Source organism: Anas acuta, chromosome 1, assembly GCF_963932015.1.
Source record: "Anas acuta chromosome 1, bAnaAcu1.1, whole genome shotgun sequence".
In the NCBI taxonomy this organism is placed as follows: domain Eukaryota; kingdom Metazoa; phylum Chordata; class Aves; order Anseriformes; family Anatidae; genus Anas; species Anas acuta.
This window is the reverse complement of record NC_088979.1, coordinates 82,554,367-82,574,129: the sequence shown is the minus strand read 5'-3', so window position 1 is coordinate 82,574,129 and position 19,763 is coordinate 82,554,367. Positions and strand designations below refer to the sequence as shown.

Here is a 19,763-nt window from a genome sequence, read left to right as displayed (position 1 = left end):
CTGAAAAGGTTTTGCTATGGGGGGGGGGAAGAAAGAAGATTATTTTTTAGGTAATGAACTCCCTAAAACAAAAGCAGAGGTTTCTCTTTCACCAGTGCAGAATGAAGTTTGATGATACGGTGAACGTAAATGGGGGTGTTATGTGCCCTTTAGCAAAGAACACAACAAGTTTATTAAAAATTGATTACAATTTTAGATGATACATTTCATTATGATCTGGTTTCTCAAATGCAGTAGGGTGCCTTCTTTTATGGTGAAGGACAACACAGTGTACAGAGGGATCTTCTTCCCTCCCTTGTGACCCAGGGAGAAAACCTGGAGCCCCAAATTACCTGTAACCTCTGTGTTACACTGTTCTGTAGCTCTGAGAAAGAATTCTGTGCAATTGAAATGAGCTGACCTTAGCTTAAACACAGATATTTTCTTATTTGTTTCTAACTTGGTTATGTACAGCAAACATTACCTATATTATGTCATTGTGCATCTCTGCTTAAAGAGATTTTATTGCTAACTTTACTGAAAGGTTAATGGACTAAGCATTTCACAATACAAATAAAATCCATGGACTGCCTTTCTGCACTATGTTTGCAGTCTTGGTGCTTTGCTCGAATACACATTTGTTTTCTGTCAGTTCTGTTTTATTAAATGTGAAATATCAGTGTTTACATACTGTTATATTTTCAAAATGTAGTTAGCCTTGGTTTTGCATTGGTAAATTTGAAACATGTTTCTCTCTCAGTTGAAAAAAAATGTAATTCTAATGTCATTCATTATGACTAATAATTTTGATTTCTCCCTCTTACAGTTCAGTTTCACATCGCCCACTTATATGAAATTCAGGTAAGCTTTAAGCTCTTTTTTATAATGAGTTATGAAGTTTCTAACTACGTGATATAATCAGTTTGTGGACTCCAGCTGATTATAGGTGCTTTTGTGAATTGAAGTTAGGCTCAAGTCTTCAGTCGCAGAATAAACTTTATTTACTTCCGTTAAGTTGAAAATACCATGCATGAGGACTCATGCTAAAGTGAAGTAGCTATTTTATTAAACATACATTCACTAGTCTCCTAAGTGGGGTACAAAAACAAAATGTAACTTTGGCTAACATGGTAATGCGTGTTTTTTATTTTATTTTTTAAATAGATACATTGCATATAAATGTAAAAAAAAAAAAAAAACATAGTTTCTCATTTCATATATATTTATATTGTTCTTGCATTCACACATGGTAAAGTCTAAGCAGATACCCAGGTGCCTTTTAAGTATATTTGACATGAAATTTTCGAATTTAACTAGACACATGTGACAGGAGCATGTGAGATCCGAGGACAATAGCACATAAAGCTGTGTTATTAATTCTGTGTCGAATCCCACCGCAGAGTTTTTTAGATGGATCTTTTGGGAAATTACCAAGCACTCACTGAGCTTCCAGGATATAAATAAATTAAAACCAAGCAGCTACTGAAACAGCTATTGTATATTTGTAACCTGGCTGACTAGTCATATGACTGTAGATTGTATACTCTCTTATCATGTTTATAGGTATAATATGACTGAGGAAGAGGTGTGACATGAAAACAAAAACTGTTGTAAATAAAACGGATGACAGACAAATTCTACATTTTCAGTCTATTGAAAAGTAGCTTGATAAAGTAAGTGCTGTCTTTCGATGGCACGGTGAAAAATGCCTTTAAGTAGGTACTTATTTATAAATGAAAGTGGTAGATTTGAACGAGGTATTTTCTTCTGAGCTCTTTCGGTGCAGTAGAATATATGAATTTGGAAAGCTAAATAACCCAAATCCCCCATCCCAAACAACCATTAAGAAACTTCCTGGACTGTTGTGGCTCTGTAAAGCATTAGAAAGACTTTTTATTTGGCCACCAGCCAGATTTCATTTTGAGCATTGGAGCACATCTGACAAGTTTATATAACAAAGCATCCCCCACACGCTAGTTCTTTTGATCTGGCAGAATAAAGCAGAAAGTAGAAAATCTCAGGTCGCCATGCCAGGTGCCTTATACTAGTGTGACCAATGTTACAAATGCTCAAGCTAAGTTTTCTGTCTGGCATTTGTATGCAACGGGAACTTGTAATGCAAGTCAGAGCCAAAAAGTTTCAGTGCATACTTCTGTTAGACTTGGTTTGCCTCAGAGTTCTCCTTGAGGGGCGTCTTCTTTTCTGGAATTTGAGAAACTTGGTACCATGAGGGGTCTTGACGTGGTTCTGAATATTACCTTTGACACAGCGAAGAGGTGTTTTTGGAGTGAGGCTGGATGTTTGATATCTTCTAAAGGACATAGTGCTACAATTCTCTGTGAACCCTGTCATATATTTGAAAATGAGCTCCTCTCTGATGCTCAATCAGAAAGTGGATTCATTCTGAACAAGAGAACAGCCTGGTGCTGATAAGAACTAGCCATGGTTTTTCTTGGTGTTTAATGTTAGTTTCTACAACTTGATCTCTGGCAGTGAGTCCCTCCAGGGTAATAGCTCCTACAGTTCCTAAAGAAAAATGATGATGATGATGCTTAACTCCCAACCCCCATTTCTAAGACTATTGGTGATGCAGCCAAATATCAAGGATGTATACTCTAATCTTTGGAATTAAAATATCTGAATAAAAGCAAATTATGACAGTTTTCAGTAACGTTTGAAGGTATATATGTAAACAGATTTCTAAAAGGTAAATAATACAACAAATAACAAAAGTAAAAATTATTCTAGACTTGGAAAACATGCCATTAGATCTTTCTACATCCTTGCAAGTATGCAAACATCTTTTTCCAAGTGGAGATCCTAGTTTTACTAGATACTCTGTTTTACATCCAGATTGCTGACCCTGCTGTCATGCTGTATGGTGAACGTCTGTTCATTTGCCTATCCTTCATAGTCATTAACTACAAATTTTGTTCCCAATGCTAAATTTAAAATTTTTTCCTGATTGTTTTTATTTTGCTAGCCATGGATATTTTATTTATTTATATTATTTGTTTTCTTACCAGTTGTCTGCATTTCATGAACACCAATTAAAAACCTTTTCTACCAACTTCCCCTTGTTCCATTTGAAAGTATGTAATTGCTGCTTTAATTTTTCTTCCTGACTAGATTAAGGTTTTAAAAACAACAAGGTTGTCTATTTTCTTATCAGTTGTCCCTTTTAAAACACCAATAGTCAGTACTGTGTTCTCTTTGCATATAAAAAAAAAAAATGTTAATTAAGTCAGAATGATTTGTATTTAGTTGGCCCTGTTTATTTTCATATGCTCTTCATTTGTTTGCCAGAATGAGGTCCAATGTTAAATTATCTGAAAGTATATTTTTATTTTTATTTTTTAAATACGCATATATATGTATAGTGTAGAATTTTTAGAAACTTAAAAAATAAATTACCAGTTCTAACAGACTTCAACTTTATACCTTCTAGACTTTTGTGGGAGAGGAGGAACAGAAGAATTTAGAATAAGTTCATTTAGAATAAGTTCACTTTAAACAAGTTATTGTTAAGGTAACATGAAGATAAGCAGATGTGGGCGCTTACCAAAAGATAGAAAATAAAAATCAAGAATTCTTAACCTTTAATGTGCACAAAGCAGTTTATACTGTTCCAGAAGTTAATAAAGACCATGATTCTAACCTAGGAAATGTGTTTTCTGTTTCAAGTCCTGTTTATATAGGGAGTTGAGAATTGAACGTTTCCATGCTTTAAGCACGTCCAAACTATATGGCAAATAATAAGAGTGCATGCTGTCATTCTCTAGGCATAATCTGTGGATATATTTTAATTCTACATATGGTGGGACTCTTACCATACAACAAATAGATTGGAAAGGCAGTTCAAATATAGCACAGAGAAGGGAGATGCAAAATTATACCAGCCACCAGTTACTGATGATCTTCATTTCTGTTACGAATTTCCTGGGAGTAATTTGTGTAGGTTCTTTTTTCAGATGTAGACTCACAATCAAGCATTCCCCTTAAAAAGCAGTATGTTCATTTTAGTATAAGAAGAATAATGCATGTATGAGGAGCTGACCAAATTTAACAATTTACAATTTTCCCTTGAATATTTTAAATATTTAATTTATATTAAATACTATACTTCATGGAAGTTATTCTCTTAACATATATATACGTCACTCAGGAAAGCTTTCATATGCACTGTATGCAGAAAAAAGTTCTAGATTTTTTTTGTCAATGTGTTTGTGTGCTGTCAGTGCTGTGAAATCGTTGCTATTGGTGATCTATTGTAAGCTTTATGATTAATCAATTTACTTTTTTCCTTTTGCAGAGAAAGTATCACTCTGCAAAGGAAGCTTATGAACAACTTTTGCAGATCGAAAACCTTCCTGCACAAGTAAAAGCAACTGTCTTACAGCAGTTAGGTATGTAAAATCAACTTTTATTTTCCTGTGTTTGTTTTTTCTATCTTTGCATTCAGCAATAGTGTTTTAAGGCTCCATTTCCAAAGTGAGTCTTAAACGCTGAGTATCATACGTGAGTTTTTCACCCAAAATAGAAAACATAATAGTAGATAATTAACAAAATAAGAGAGAAGGGAAATATTTTAATTAAACTTACAAAATTAAAAAGCTCTTAGACTTGCTGCAGTATCTGTGCTACAGGTTTTGGGCAATGAGGAGGTGATCTTTCAGAGCCAAGAGTACAGTAGTTAGAATTCTGTATTCTTTGAATTCTGAATTCTGCCTTGGGGAACATCCCTTGAACAGCCATGTTAAGGGCAGTAAACCAAAATACTCTTTTCTGCTGCAGAATAGGAGAACACTGCAGATGAAAAATTTCCCTTTTCTTTCTTCATAATTATTAGTGTTTAATAAAAAACATGCTCTTCTAACTAAAATTTTATCATCAGATTCCATAACAGAAGCTACCAAAAAAGTGAAAAAACACTACCTTTTAAAAATTTGTCATCTCCCATATTTATAGAAAGCTGATAAATCATTTGTAGACAAAAACTTGTAATGGATGGGTAGAATAAATTACATTTGCTCTATATGCCTTCTAAAAGTATTTCCAGAATATTTTGTTAAAATTATTCAATCCAGTGCAAATTCTTCATTCACTTTCTCCATGTTCCTCATCTAATTTATTATTCCAAATATTAATTTAGCCTGCTTATGCCCATCTCTTTTTTCTTTTTATTTTTTTTCCTTCACACAGTGGTTTTTTAATTCAAATCAGTACCCGGTACTAAGTTACGGCTACAATAATATTTTTTTTTCTTGTAATGCTGGTTGTGTATGTATTTGGAGTGGGCTAATCCGTTTAGCTTTTGATTTTTCTATGTGAAATCACAAATGAAACAGCTGGAATCTCGATGCTGATCTTCTTGTCACGTGACAGCATTCCTTACATTTAAGTATCCCCTTTAATTTTTTTATTTTTGAATATTTTTTTTTCTTTAACGTGGTACTACCCCACCTAGTATAAATTGTCAACAGTTTCATCCAGAACAGCTACGCATAAAATCAACAAGAGATAGACTGCCCAAAATAGCTTGACCAATGCTTTTGCAACCCTGTTTGCCACGTTGCTAGACCAGAAGCAAAGGCATGGTTGTATTCATGATATCATACCGCAGGTCTCCGTGCTATTAATCAGAGCAGTGCTGTCTAAAAACTGGATTCACTTCCCCTGTTCAATCAGCACAGGGCACCTGGTTGTGATAGTGGGGGTAGCTTCTATGTGGAGGAAGGGACAGAGTGGTTTTAACCAGAACATTCAAGGAACAATACTGTTTCTTTTTCTCTTTGCTGCTAATAGTCCTGTTTATCAGTGTGGTGTTTATCACAGATCTGGGTTCTAGCAACTGATAATAAAACACCTCCTAAGGAAGCATGGTCTGGGTGGTACAGTGCTGCTTAGAAAAAATAATAGAAAATACCTGCCATCTGCCAGAATGCTACGGACAAAAAACAATCCAAATGTATTTGGATTTCTATATTTAACTTTTTTTTTTTTTACTCAAACAGAAAAATTATTTTGGCATGAAAATACCTTTTGTTTATTTACCTTGGCTAGTTAATGTTTATTGAGCAAGAGTTGAAATCTAGGGAAGTTCGGATGTTGTTTGGGAGAATTATTAAAAACTTTGCTCCTGTTGCTGGTCTCCAAAACAGGTCATTGTGGAAGAGAAGCTTGTGATTCTCAAGGAATTATGTATGTGTTTGAGCTGATGCGTGCTAATTAGTTCCGATAGATGTAACAGGAAGATCTGTGCAGTTGGATAAGAACAGTTTGTTTCTTCTTTTTTACCACAATTCATTTGCTTTCCAGACAATAATTCGTTTCACCACTTTGCCTAAAATTACATTAAATAAGGACAGCCGTACCAGATGAGACTGAAGATCAAATCTGTCCCAGTATTCTTTCTCCAATTGTAATTAACAGTTGCATAAGGAGGAGTGTAGGAACAATGTAAGCATCTGCTTTTTCCCAAAGCACCCTCCCAAGAACTTTTGTCTGGGGGCATTCCTAGGAGGTGTCTGTATAATTGGATGAGCCATTGTGAGATAGTAAAATAGGGAAGAGGCTCATCTCTTCGGAGCCTGAGATGATGTTTTTCAGGGAAAAAAGCAATTGCTGTAAGTTCAGCACAAGAATGATTGATAGGCGTAAAACCAACTGAAGCATGAGCCAGGCTGGAACATGCTCTTGCAGAGGAAACATGGTGATTTGTTACAAATTACATTGTAAACTCCTGAAAACGAGCCTGGAACGTGGACAAAATCAGCATTTTTGATTGTAATGTTGAAAAGGTCCCAGAAGTAGAAGAGTATTTACTATTCTAGTTGACAATTCGAATTAGGTCTTGCAAAGGAGAAGCTGGATCAGTTTATCAGGATTTTTAGATTGCCATCTTTCTGTATGTTCTTCCATTTTATGCATGAGGAAAAGAGAGATCCATTTTTTTTTACCTGTGCTGTTCTAGTAGAAAACTTTGTTCTCCCTCTCTTGCCTTCTGCTTTTTTCACCTCTCCTCAGGTAGGCAGATAAAATCAGGAAGCAACACTTGGTTCAGCAGTGAAACTAGATAGGCTTTGCTAGTTCTCGTTTCTGTCTCCTGGAAGTAGATTCTTGTTTCTTATCAGTGAACCCCAGCAAAGATCTGACGATACAGCGTGTTATCTCGCAGTCCGGCCAGGTTCAGATTAAGCATAAAATAGGCATCACCAGACAACACTTGGGAAGATTTGGGAAAATATTTAATGTCTGTTTTACCCACGTTTAGGCTTCCTGAGCTATTTATTACCTTTATCTCACTCGGGCTTTGCCTACCACTTCACACAATACATTTTTTCCTTACTATACAATTGCGCAGGTGCATTCAGATTACCACCCTCACATAAACCTTTTTTCTTAAAGCATAAAGATTTGCTATATGCTTAACAACTTCACTGACCTGGGATTTGCATAAAAATTGTGGTTTGTTTATGAAGTCCATGAAAGAATGTTGCATATATTATGTGTCTCTGCAAAAATGTCTGCTTTTTTTTATTATTTTTTTTTTTTCCCTGACGGGCAATGTTTTGACTTGATCCATCTCCAGACAAGATAAAGCGCTCTTCTGTCAGCACTGTAACCGCTTGACTTCTAACCTGGTATTTCTTGCAGTCCATGAAATATTCAAACTTAACCTCCTGACCACGGTTTCCAAGTGGAGACTTGGAAACTTCTTAAAACACCTCGAGCAAACGTTGTTCAGCAGATAAAATTTTCTCCTAGATTGCCTATTTTTTAAAGCTTGGAAGTTTGCCTTCCATTTGCAAAAGTGTCGCTGTGACTGTTGATCAGCTATAAGCCCATGGAATTGAAAAAAAAATACATATATAAAACATATAGAAGTGGAATAAGGTATTTAAGGTGTAGTCTGATGTCAGAGAGTGAAGTAAGGCTGCAAATACTCATTAGTTCAGTTCTCAGCCTTGCTTACTTCATCTTGCATTTCAGATGAGGCAGGCAGACTCTGATCCTTTAAATGATATTATGTTTATGTAGTTAGACAGTATAATGAAGGATAAGCTTAGGGTGCTAAAGCTTAGTGGATAGGGGTTTTAAATGGACATTCAGTGCATGTGTGTACAAATGTTTGTAGCTAAAACTTTCATAAAATAGCCAAGGTTTGCCTGAACTGATAAAGTATTTCACAAAGGGTCATTTTTAAGCAGGGTACTATAGAAACATAGGGACAGTCTGTTGTCATACCTTAGAGTTTACAAATGTTAAGCAAAAAGCAATGGGTTACTAAGACAAATATATGGAGGTTAAGCAAACGGCAAGACATTATTGACCAGTGTGGTTGGTTGAGACTTCAGCAAGTCAGCAGCCTGTTACAAAGGATTTCCTTGTACTCATGATACTAACAGCAGTGGGATAACTTTGTGACTGCTTAAAGGGGATTCCATTGAAGCGCAGTGGCAGATAGGAAGAAGCTTAAGTAGATGATAAAGATGCTTTATTTTAAATGGTAACCAAGTCTTACATCATTGCTAGAGCAGAGATGTACCTTAATAGCATGTAAAAGATGTTTTGGGGGCACAGATTGTTGAAGGCTATTAAAGTGGAGATAAATAATTTATCTAATGTAAGTAAAAAAGGGAAGGATATGGAAGGATATTGTGTGGTCAGGTGAGAAAATAAAATTATCTTTTTAGCAGGATTTGGTTTGCAGATGAGAGGTGATTCTGTTTGCCAAGGTAAAAGGAAAGGGTGTTACAGCAATGAGATGATAACATATGAAAAATTTAAGTGGAGATACAGCATTTCTTACAGATGTTCAGTTGGGGAATAGTGCAAATATAGGATGAATATCAGCATTTAGAAGGAAAGGTTAAGCTGAAAATAATATACAGATAATAGATATACCACCGTTCTCCCTGTAACGCATTTTTCACAACAGGAAAGGTGCCTCTGTTCAGAGAAGAGAGGAGTTAACATTTTCAAGTTAACTTTTTATAGAGGAAGATTGAGTGGTTAATAGTTAAGCTTCTAATCTTGTAGAAAATGCTTTAAACAAAAACGTTTTAAAACCACCTGAAAGTAATTTTCACTCTAGGTCCTTTCATCCTGTAATTTTAGTATAGAACATAAAAAGTAAATTTTAAAAGTTTCATTCATAATAGTGTATGTAAGCAATAGCATTGTTTCATACTCCTATTTTTAAAGAGGAACTAAAGCTGTCAATATCCTGCTGTGCCAAAGCATTAAATAGTCTTGGAGAATTTCACTTCTGCCATTTATGGATTCTTTCTGTAGGCTGGATGCATCACACCGTGGATCAGCTTGGAGACAAGGCAACCAAGGAAAGTTATGCTATACAATATCTCCAGAAATCTCTAGAAGCGGATCCAAATTCTGGTCAATCCTGGTATTTCCTTGGAAGGTGAGAGATGACTTTATAGACACTCCTAACTGTATTTGTAGCTTCTTTGAGGATACTGATTATTAGGAGATATCTTTTATGTTGTCCTTAGCAGCTTTGGATGAAAAATGAAGGGAAAAGATGTATGTATCTACTAAAGCCTAATTTTCTGGAAAGTATATAGAAAGACAAGCTGCTGACATACTTGGGATGAATATAGATTAGAAGTTGAAATTAATTATATTACCTAAGTGGTCCTGCTTTTTTTGTAGTTACTCAGTTTACACTAATGTCAGTCTCCCCTGCTTGTTTTTACTTTTCTGATTATTCCTGTTTATTTTTTGTCAAAATCCCCCTTCTAGTCTCAACAATTTCAAAACTAAAGTATAGATACTTTTCTCAGGTGTCTATTCATCTGCAAACAGAATAGATTACAACTAAATATTAGACCAGGATAGCTCAGGTGGATCTATTTTAATTTCTACTTATGTATTGTGTTCATCTCTACTTGTGCACAGCATTTTTCACTTAAAATTAACTCACTTCAAGATGTAAATCGTATCGACTTGATGACTCTTCTTGGTCTCCTTTTAAAGAAAATGAGGTGCTTTATGAACATGCTAGCAGCAACTCTTGGAATATTTGGGTTTTGGAGAATAACAATCCAACTTGCTTTCTATAAGCTTGAAAGCATTGAGGACAGTTTAAGTCCACATGTGCATGGGTCAGTTCTGTTGAGAAATACGTTACATAGAAACCTCTGTATTTTCCAGCTCACTTTCTTGGAGGTTCTTGTCAAACACAACTAGAACACACTGTTGTTTCTGTCACCCTAGTTATGTTCCTGCAGCTGGTCCTTTAGGACAGGGCTTTTAACCCAGCAGTCTGCAGGCTAAGGGAAGAGCACAGGGAGTGAGTGTGAAGGGCAGGTTGGAGTAGGAGTGGGGAGAAAAGGGAAAACTAGCCAGGGATTGTCTGGCTCATCTTGTCATCTACTGGCTTAAAATCCTGTTATTTCTTTTTTTCCTCTGAAGTCCCATTCCACGTGGCTAGAGCTAGCTGATTTCTTACACAGAAGCAGGGCAGAGCCAGGGCTCTGTGGAGTATCGTGGGCAGCTGCTGTGGTCTTGCTGTGCTTCGGCTTTAATGTGGTTGGAGTGAAACCTAGGACCATACAAATGAGGGTGAGGAATGGAGGAAAAGGGGGAAGAGAAAACCTAGTGGAAGTGTCCCTTACACTCTACACTGAAATGTTTGTGCCTCATTATTCCAATCCATACGCTGGCAGGAGAAAAGGAGAGTGATAAGGTTACAGAGCTGGTCTGTCTGTGCATTTGCTCTTCCTCTTTTTCTCTCTCCCTGTGTATTCCCTTGTGTTATTTCTTCCTCTTCTGGCCTTCCACCAAACTGGGTAGCATGTTGATTTAAGGCTAGCTTCCTAGATAACTTGCAAAAAATAAACCTCCACCCCAATGTAATCCACTCCTTCCTCCCCTCTCCCTCCCTCCGCTCCCCCAAAAAAAATAAAAATCACACCACCTTTTTTTAAGGTTTGTTGGGTGCCTAATGTTAGTGTTACCCTAATTGGAGTCTTTGTGTATCTGTTAATCAGACAGATTTCAACATGCCTATTGGAACTTGGGTTAGACTGCGATAAACATGATCTTCTGAAACATTGTGTTGAGATTTAATGTGTCTTTTTAGACCAAGTACCACTAGGTATTAGAGTATTTTCTAGTGAGCCTTGATAATATACAGAATACACCAAAGTGTAGCATGTTTGATGGATCTTCACCTGTACTGGTTTGCTTCGATATTATTTTTTACTAGAATAAATGTTTTCTTGTTATTTATCTGCTTTGAAAGCTGTGAGTTCTTTTTCCAAGAAGGAAACTTACCACAAACATTATGAGGAATAAGAGCTATTGCAAACAAACCTAGTAAACGCATACGCATTTTTAATATTTTATTTATTTGAAGGTTTTCATTTTTAAAAGGTAGGTATTATTCCCTGTGGTATAATGGTAGTTCTCTTTCAAGACCTGATATTTCTGCTAAAATGCCAGAATACCTGTGAAGTTGTAGTATATAGCTAATATTCAAGTAAGAAAACACAAAAAAAAATCCAGACAAGCAAGGGTTTTTTAGAGAATGTCTTGGACTCCCTATGTGGTAAAACTGGTATGTTGTTCATTACTTGAAATCTTACTGAAATATGAGAAATGCATATAAGAAATTTCCAAGGCAGTCAAGGACCATCTTGATTGAATTAGTCATTATCTCTTAATGATCATGAAACACTCCTTGTAGAAGATGATATTTTATTACGATAAGTTTCATGAAATAGGTAGTGTAATTGTTTCTTTAAAATGCTATCTGTAGATAAATATTTTCCCTATTGACCACTGAGATACTGTAAACAAAACAAATGTAGCTCTTCAAACTGTAATATGACTTCTGCTTTCCTTATGAATGCAGCAAGCTAGGGTTTAAACAGCTCTTGGTGTACTTCTCAAATAAACAGTTTGTAATGTATGTTGACAATGAAATTTGAGTCTGCTTGTGCCCAGCATTGAGAAACAGCAAATGTTTGGATTCATCTAGATGAGTATGTATTTGCATGATTTAACATTTATCAGACCAGTCTTGGTAAGCCATCCTCACTGATTAACTTCTTTAAATATTACCAAAGTTCTTTTTTTCTTCTCCCAGGTGCTATTCAAGTATTGGGAAAGTTCAGGATGCCTTTATATCTTATAGGCAATCTATTGATAAATCAGAAGCAAGTGCAGATACATGGTGTTCTATAGGGTAAGAATGAAACAGGGTAATACAGTGAAATTCAATGCTAATGCATATATATAAATGAAGAAAACCAGCTTTTTAACTCCTTTGTGCTCTCAAGTGGACCATAAAGCTTTTTTATTTCTACCTTTGTCATCAGATTTGTCTGATCTGAAGTTTAAATATTACATTTATATTTGCTTTCTCAATTTTTAAAAATAATGAATATGCTTTGTGTATGAGCTTTGCATGTTAAGATTTTGTAAATACGTTGTTTATGCTTATTGCTGTGCTTTATATACCAGCAAAGTTTATTAAGGGCTGTGGGGTGGATATGTATATTTCATTGTATTTTGACTTTGTTATTAATTCTCAACTTCACTAATCTTTCTATTCAGTGTGCTGTATCAACAGCAAAATCAGCCTATGGATGCTTTACAGGCCTATATCTGTGCTGTACAATTGGACCATGGCCATGCTGCAGCCTGGATGGACCTAGGCACACTCTATGAGTCCTGCAACCAGCCTCAGGATGCCATTAAATGCTACTTAAATGCAACTAGGAGCAAAAATTGTAGTAATACCTCTGCACTTGCAGCACGGATAAAGTATTTACAGGTAAAGCTAAAGTTTTAAGAAGCGGGAAATACTCTTCCAAATACATATCAGAGGGGAGGGGAGGGGTAGCACACAAATCTAACTTGCAGTTGTTTGTGGTGTGTATAACCTGTTTTCATATGTATTGTAAGCATATCATAGCCTGTAATATTTTATTTCTTCATTTTTAAGTGAAATTTAATTCCTTATAAACTCTATTTTGCACATTTAATTAATACATACTGTTTTACATCACTTCACTTTTTCTTTGTATTGTCTACATTTTTAAGTTCTCATAACGTAGAGAGAGAACACACACACACTATCTTTCACTCTTGTTTGCAATTTCAGAAAAAAAGAATTATGAGACCTCTGAATCCAGAGCTCATCTTTGTTCTGATTCTCACAAAGGTTTATATTCTGGTTACCCTCTTTATACTTAGCACCTTTCTAAAACCCCAAATTTTAAATCTATCCTCTCTTTAAGACATAATTAGCTACAGCATATAGGAAGATTTCATGGACTTGCTCTTAATAAAGTAGGCTTGTGTTAAATTTGCTTTTTACATAATTTTTCCTAGGCTCAGTTGTGTAACCTTCCACAAGGTAGTCTACAGAATAAAACTAAATTACTTCCTAGTATTGAGGAGGCATGGAGCCTACCAATCCCCGCAGAGCTTACCTCCAGGCAGGGTGCCATGAACACAGCACAGCAGGTGAGAAGTTGGGTTATGTTCTGCAGGTGCCCAGCTTTAAGGGTTCTTTACAATCTGTAGTGGTCAAGCTTATTTTATGGAGTGCAGGACTGGCTTTTATTAATGAAAAGCCTTTGATTTATTTGCAAAGGTATACTAGATCGAGAAGTAGCTCCCTCTAATATGGGAGAAAGATGGGGGTACCAATTTAGAACCTTTGTGGATTTTCATGATTTTAAAAGATTTCATCTTAAATAGAAATGCTGCAGTGGTTTAATAATCCCTTGAAAGGTACACATTCCTCCATTGATGACCATATGGAAACTGATTTTTCAGTTTTTGAGATCGGCTTCAGAATATCTGCTCAGCCCTTTTAAAATATGTGGGCTGTTAAAATATGTAGTTTAAAGGAAACGACTAAGAATATATAGAACCATATTTTTGTCTTCCTTCTGTGATTCTTAGGCTTGTAAACCTCATCATCCAAATACTGAACCTGTACTAGGCCTCACTCAAACACCAATTTCACAGCAATCCTTGCCACTACACATGATTCCTTCTAGCCAAGTAGATGACCTGACCAGTCCTGCCAAGAGGAAAAGAACATCTAGTCCAACAAAGGTATATATCCTGATGAACTAAAGAGCCCCCTACCAAAATTCTATGGAAATATGCACTAAAGTGATGCAGCATGCACAGAATTTGTGCTGTAAATTTCAATCCTTTGGCATCAAGGTGGGGAATGTTTTTTTTAAAAAAAAAAAAAATAAAGAACATTTTTCAGTGATATGTTTAATAAGGAGGTTACAGTTCAGATAGGAAGTGTGAAAGGGCAATGCAGATTGCTGGCACTATACTACATAGTTGTGTAAGTGAAAAAGTACAGTGGTAGTCTGATGATAGAGAGGGAGACAACCATGTCATCCTGTCTATTGCCTTTGCTTATATTTAGAATTCAAGTGTTTCATCATCATGTAATAGTGTTATAGTAGATAAAAGTATTCAGTTTTAACGCTAGTGTACCTTTAAGTTAATTGCATAATTTGATTTGATTGTTTCTCATGGTATTAGAAATCATTTACTTTTTCCTTTTAATTGCTATGGTTCTGTATGGGAATGGTAGAATGAGGTTTGGTGTTCTTTAGTATATTTTGTGTATATTGCTATTCTTGAAACAATGACTAGTTCTTTCATAAGATAAAATCTAGATATGAAAAAATGATGTTAACCATTTGGAAGTCAAGCATTTTAACATAATGTTTTCTCTCAGAATACTTCAGATGTTTGGAGCAGTGGCCATACAGTGTCACATCCTCCTGTACAACAACAAATTCATTCTTGGTGCTTGACACCACAGAAATTACAGGTAAATATGTTAAAGGGTCAGAAGCTTTGATTTTTTTTTTCTTTCTGTCTTTTGAGAAAAATACTTCGGGTTTCACATTTCTGATATTCAATGAGAAAGAATACACATTGTGTTAGTATTTATGGATTCCCAATGGAATCTGAAAGATTAGCTATATAAGGAAATAATCATCGGTAGAAACTGAAGGTTTGCATTGTTTGAATTCTATAATGTAAGTCAGAACATACAGTAATGCTTTTTTCTTATGATGTTTTAAAGATAGATATGCAAATTGTGACACTTGTGAGCCAAGTGAATTTTGCTTCTCAGTGTAGTGTGGGAGATATTGAAGGAGGTGTAAAAGCATCGTAGCATCCTCTTTTTCCTGTCAGGTAGCTTCACGTATCAAACTGCATAAACAAACTTGCACATTCTATAAAATGGGATTATTCAAATCAAATCTAACATATTTCTATGAAATGCTAGTTTTTATTTCTGAAACATTGCTTAAGGTCTTTTTTGTCATGATGCTTTGTTGTCTCTTCAGTTCATGAGGGTTTGCAGTGAGCTTCAGCAGGAATTCCAGATTTTGAAAATCAGGCGTAGCTGGAAACCCTCGCCCATGTATCACAGATACTGCTTTGGATACAAGGAAAAATAAAAGGGAACACAGTGCAGAGACAGAAGGCATTCTGATTGACTGAGCAGTATTCCCCTTAGCACCCAATATAGATCTTCAGCTGTTTCTTTATCTGAACAATGCTGGCTGTACAATGCTGCATAATTTCTCCTTCCCTTCCCTCCATCTTTCATCCCTCACTGCTTTGGTCTTCCCTTATCTTTTGCATTTCTCTCTCTTCATGCGTTCTCATTATTTCTGTCTTATTTTATGTTCTACTACTTTTTCACCTTCTCAGGCATTGTTACAGTTTTGCCTTTTTCCAGATCCAACTTCATCACCATTAAGCGGCCGCATAAATAGGCTTCCCTAAGCATGGGATAATGGATTTGCTAGCAATAGTTTGACAAGGTTCCAGCACACACAAATAGGAAAGCCAGGAGGATATGATGCAAGGGGAAAGTGAATAAAAAGTTTATTATATGTTCTAAATCAGCCTTTTGAAAGTGGCACCTCAGAGGCTGGGTATAGCACGTAGCACGTCCCAAATGGCCCAGCTAACAAAAGCAGATGGGGAAAGGACTCTGTGGCTGCAGAGTAGCCTCTGGGGCTGCAACGTGCCAGTGGAGGAGGGATGGGTGTTGATTTCACAGAGCTGATGGGCAGTAAGAGCACTGCTGTCCACAAAACCTCTGCACCCATAGCATGGGAGGGGAGTGCAGACATGCCTTTAGTAGCACTGGGACCAGTCCAGTTTTCCTGATGCCTGCTGCCCTGTTAGATGTCTTCTAAAAGGCAAAATAACAACTGCAGAACACAGTTTTTGGCTTCTGTTTATATGCACAGTACATATACTCCCATGGAGACCCTGTTTTCATCTCACAGTCGCTTATATAATTGGATCGGTCTTACTCATTGCAGTGCCTCACAGAGGGGTTGTTAATCCAGAGAGTTTGGAAGCTACTGTTAATCCAGGGAGTTCAGCATAAACCTGTTTTTAACCATTTTTTCATACAACCTTGGATTTTTTTAGAAACACATTTTGCAAATATGTTTAATCAAAGTAGAACGAGCCATATTTCATTTAATACATCACTACCATGTATGTGTTACTAATACAACATAATCAAAGCAAAGGAAATGAGAAGGATGTAGAAAAATTACATATGCAGACCTGAAACCAACTAAAGCAAACCTGATTTGGTCATTCTGATTTTTTTTTTCTTTTTTTTTTTCCTTTTTTTCCTTTTTTTTTTTTAAAGGGACTTAAATGATATAAAATAATTCAGTACTTAAAAACAATAGAAATATCTGTATGTCACATTTTGCGTAGTGCAACTTTTGACCTCCATTCCACACACATCCTTTTCCTTCTCAGATAGCCCATTTGTGTTTCACAGCTTCAGCATGTCATACCTCTTTAAAGCAGTCTTATTGGTAGAATAAAGGTGTGTGTTTCAAAGGAACACAAAAATCAGTGCTTTTTAGCCATTTAGTAATAAATACTTAAATTTCAGTTGAAAATGAGGTCAGGATTGTATCTTAAGATACCGCTTTCTGTAATTGTTAAATAGTTTTCTGAGTTCTTCATATTTTCTGGAGAAGTGTTGATGCGTGACTATAGGTTGAATTGACTTTGTGCTGAACGACGCTAATAAAAGAACAGGACGGTACAAAGATAGTTAAAACATAATGATAATAAGAATTTCATATAATCATGCTTTAAAGTAGTTTTCTTTTACAATACCAGTTCACTTCATTTTATGAAGTGATAATATTATATACTCAAATAATTTTGAAAGTCTCTGTAGTTTTAGTGACTGCTAATAAGGTTTCATTACAGAATAGTATAAGGAGATATGTCTTAGTCTGCATTAGAAATCTTGATCATGTTTTCAGCTTTGCAAATCTTTGTAGTAAATGTTTAGTAATGTATGCAAGAAAGTTAGTAAAACTTGCACACAACTGTAATGATTCTGAACTGTACTGTTGGTTTTGTTTTTTTTTTCAGCACTTGGAACAGCTGCGTGCAAACAGAAATAATTTAAATCCAGCACAGAAACTTATGCTGGAACAGCTGGAGAGTCAGTTTGTCTTGATGCAGCAACACCAGCAGGTGAGAACAAAAATATTTTCCTGTTCTAGAAAACTTTTATTGATGATGGTGTCTGTTATGCTTCTTGGATTCTTAAGAATTTTTGTTGTACAGAGCTCTCATGCCCTTTACTACATTACATTAAGTCATCATCTTTTTTTTTTTTTTTTTTTTTTGTATAAAGTTTAATTGTGGCTTACTGGTTGAAACTTAATGGTTTTAGTTGTGTTTTATTATAGGGCTACCAGAGAATGTAAAACTTTTCAAGCCACACTTTCAAACTAAAGTGAGTGGATACATCTAAAAGCAGTCTGAGTTGAAAAATACTTACTTGTAGTAAGCCATATTACAGCATATCTCTCCTGCTCTCATTGTTCACTTCTTTCTCTCTTAGTGTCCAGCTTTAGCAGTAAAATGCTAACGCTCAAACTGAAGAGCCTAGAAGAAAAGTGTGCCGATAGCTTTACCTTAAAATTCATTCAGCGCATTTGTGAGCATGAGTCATCTTACTTCTCAAAAGCAACTGGGAGGATGTCAAAATCAATATAAAGCTGAAGCCATATGCAATAAAATACACAAGCCTTGTATGATCCTTACTTCTTAAATTCTGTGACTAATGTTCTTGTGCTTTGTTCATCTTCCATTAGATGAGACAAACAGGAGTTGCACAGGTACGATCTACTGGAATTCCTAACGGGCCAACAGCTGATTCATCACTGCCTACAAACTCTGTCTCTGGTCAGCAGCCGCAGGTTGCTCTAACCAGAGTGCCTAATGTCGCTCAGCGTGGAATCCGTCCGGCCTGCCCCGGGCAGCCTATGGCTAATGGACCCTTTCCAGCAGGCCCCATTCCCTGCAGCACAGCAAGAACGCTGGGTAGTACAGACACTATTTTGATAGGCAATAATCACATAACAGAAAGTGGAAGTAATGGAAACGTGCCTTACCTGCAGCGAAACGCACTCTCTCTACCTCATAACCGCACAAACCTGACCAGCAGCGCAGAGGAGCCGTGGAAAAACCAACTATCTAACTCCACTCAGGTATGCAATCCCAGTTTGCTAGTACAGCATGCTAGGAAGGCTTAATAAGCAAGTTGTCATTTGAAGTCTGTCATTTGTCAAACATACAGTGGGTTAAACCTACCTGTTGCATTTTGTCACGTGAAATATATGCATTAAATCAACTACTCTCAAGATAAAGAAAATGATCATAAACCAAAGAGTGCAGTTGCATACTGCTCAACTTCTTACCCTTCCAGAAAAATTTCTTTACCAAGAAGTATTTGTACGTCTTACTGTTGCTTCTTTAGTGTAAAACATTTGGACTGTGTTTTTAGGGTAGTAGGAATGTGCGTATTTCACAGAAAGCTGAATGTTGTAGTCATTTTTGTCATTACGTTGTCATTATGATATAATCATTACCCATATTTTGCTTCCGTATAATCTTTCAAAATTAACATGTAGCAATCAATCCCACACAGTTACTTTCAGGAAAAAATACTGTCAGTAAAAATCCATGGTGATTAAAGTGTGTAAGGGAACTTTGTGTATGTGTGTGCTGGAACTTTCAGATGGAGTTTATCTTCTACTTTCAGCCTAAATGTCTGTCTTCTAAGACTATATTCCAAGACTTACCTTGTGGGCCTAACAAGTCTTGTGGAGGAAGATATCATAATGATATAATTCAGTTTTACCAGATTGGTAATACAGTTTGATAGAATATTGTTTTCTTCCTCAAAATTTTGTAAATTTCTTGCTTAGTTATTACTGCATGTTATTTTAGTCTAACGTTGAAGAATTAGAGAATTAGAGACATGTACATGCATGCCTACTTAACTTCATATACATTGCAGCAAAAACTGAGATAATACAGGAGTATCTCATGTACAGTGTTACTCAAAAGTAGAAGAGCACTATAACGTGATTTTTAAAAACTTTATGTCAATAATGTTATTTACGTGGCTTATAAGCTTGGTTACCTGTTGCTTGCATTAGAATTCATTGTTCTCTTTCCTCTGTGTTGTCTAAAAGTTCTGCACTGACTAGAGATGTATCTGCTTAATATTAGCTGCCTGTGGTGCTAGTGTGCATAAAATAGGCACGTGATAAACTGCAGTAGGAGATGACCTCTGTACAGGTGGTGCTTCTAAAATGCACGTTTGGAAAGTTTCGGTAACTGATCCAAGGAGAGCTTGTAGTACCACTTACTGTACGCATCGCATCTTTGCTCTGTGTGTATTCAGA

General features: G+C 36.0%; 1 protein-coding gene across 17 annotated transcripts in view; it reads left to right on the top strand.

Moving 5' to 3' along the window:
* The window catches only part of KDM6A (lysine demethylase 6A), a 150,747-nt gene that overhangs the window by 90,467 nt on the left and 40,517 nt on the right, over positions 1-19,763 (top strand). For 5 of the 17 annotated variants that reach the window (XR_011097577.1, XM_068685617.1, XM_068685640.1 and 2 more), the window contains exons 8-18: positions 806-840; positions 3,006-3,071; positions 4,292-4,385; positions 9,277-9,403; positions 12,095-12,193; positions 12,565-12,784; positions 13,345-13,479; positions 13,924-14,079; positions 14,729-14,824; positions 17,434-17,538; positions 18,165-18,560. Coding sequence is in view for 16 of the 17 variants with exons in the window: in XM_068685617.1 (XP_068541718.1) it covers positions 806-840; positions 3,006-3,071; positions 4,292-4,385; positions 9,277-9,403; positions 12,095-12,193; positions 12,565-12,784; positions 13,345-13,479; positions 13,924-14,079; positions 14,729-14,824; positions 17,434-17,538; positions 18,165-18,560 (1,529 nt within the window). In the remaining variant the exon portion in view is untranslated. The remainder of the gene's footprint in view (positions 1-805; positions 841-3,005; positions 3,072-4,291; positions 4,386-9,276; positions 9,404-12,094; positions 12,194-12,564; positions 12,785-13,344; positions 13,480-13,923; positions 14,080-14,728; positions 14,825-17,433; positions 17,539-18,164; positions 18,561-19,763) is intronic. The other 12 variants (XM_068685656.1, XM_068685661.1, XM_068685714.1 and 9 more) reach the window with 7 other exon arrangements.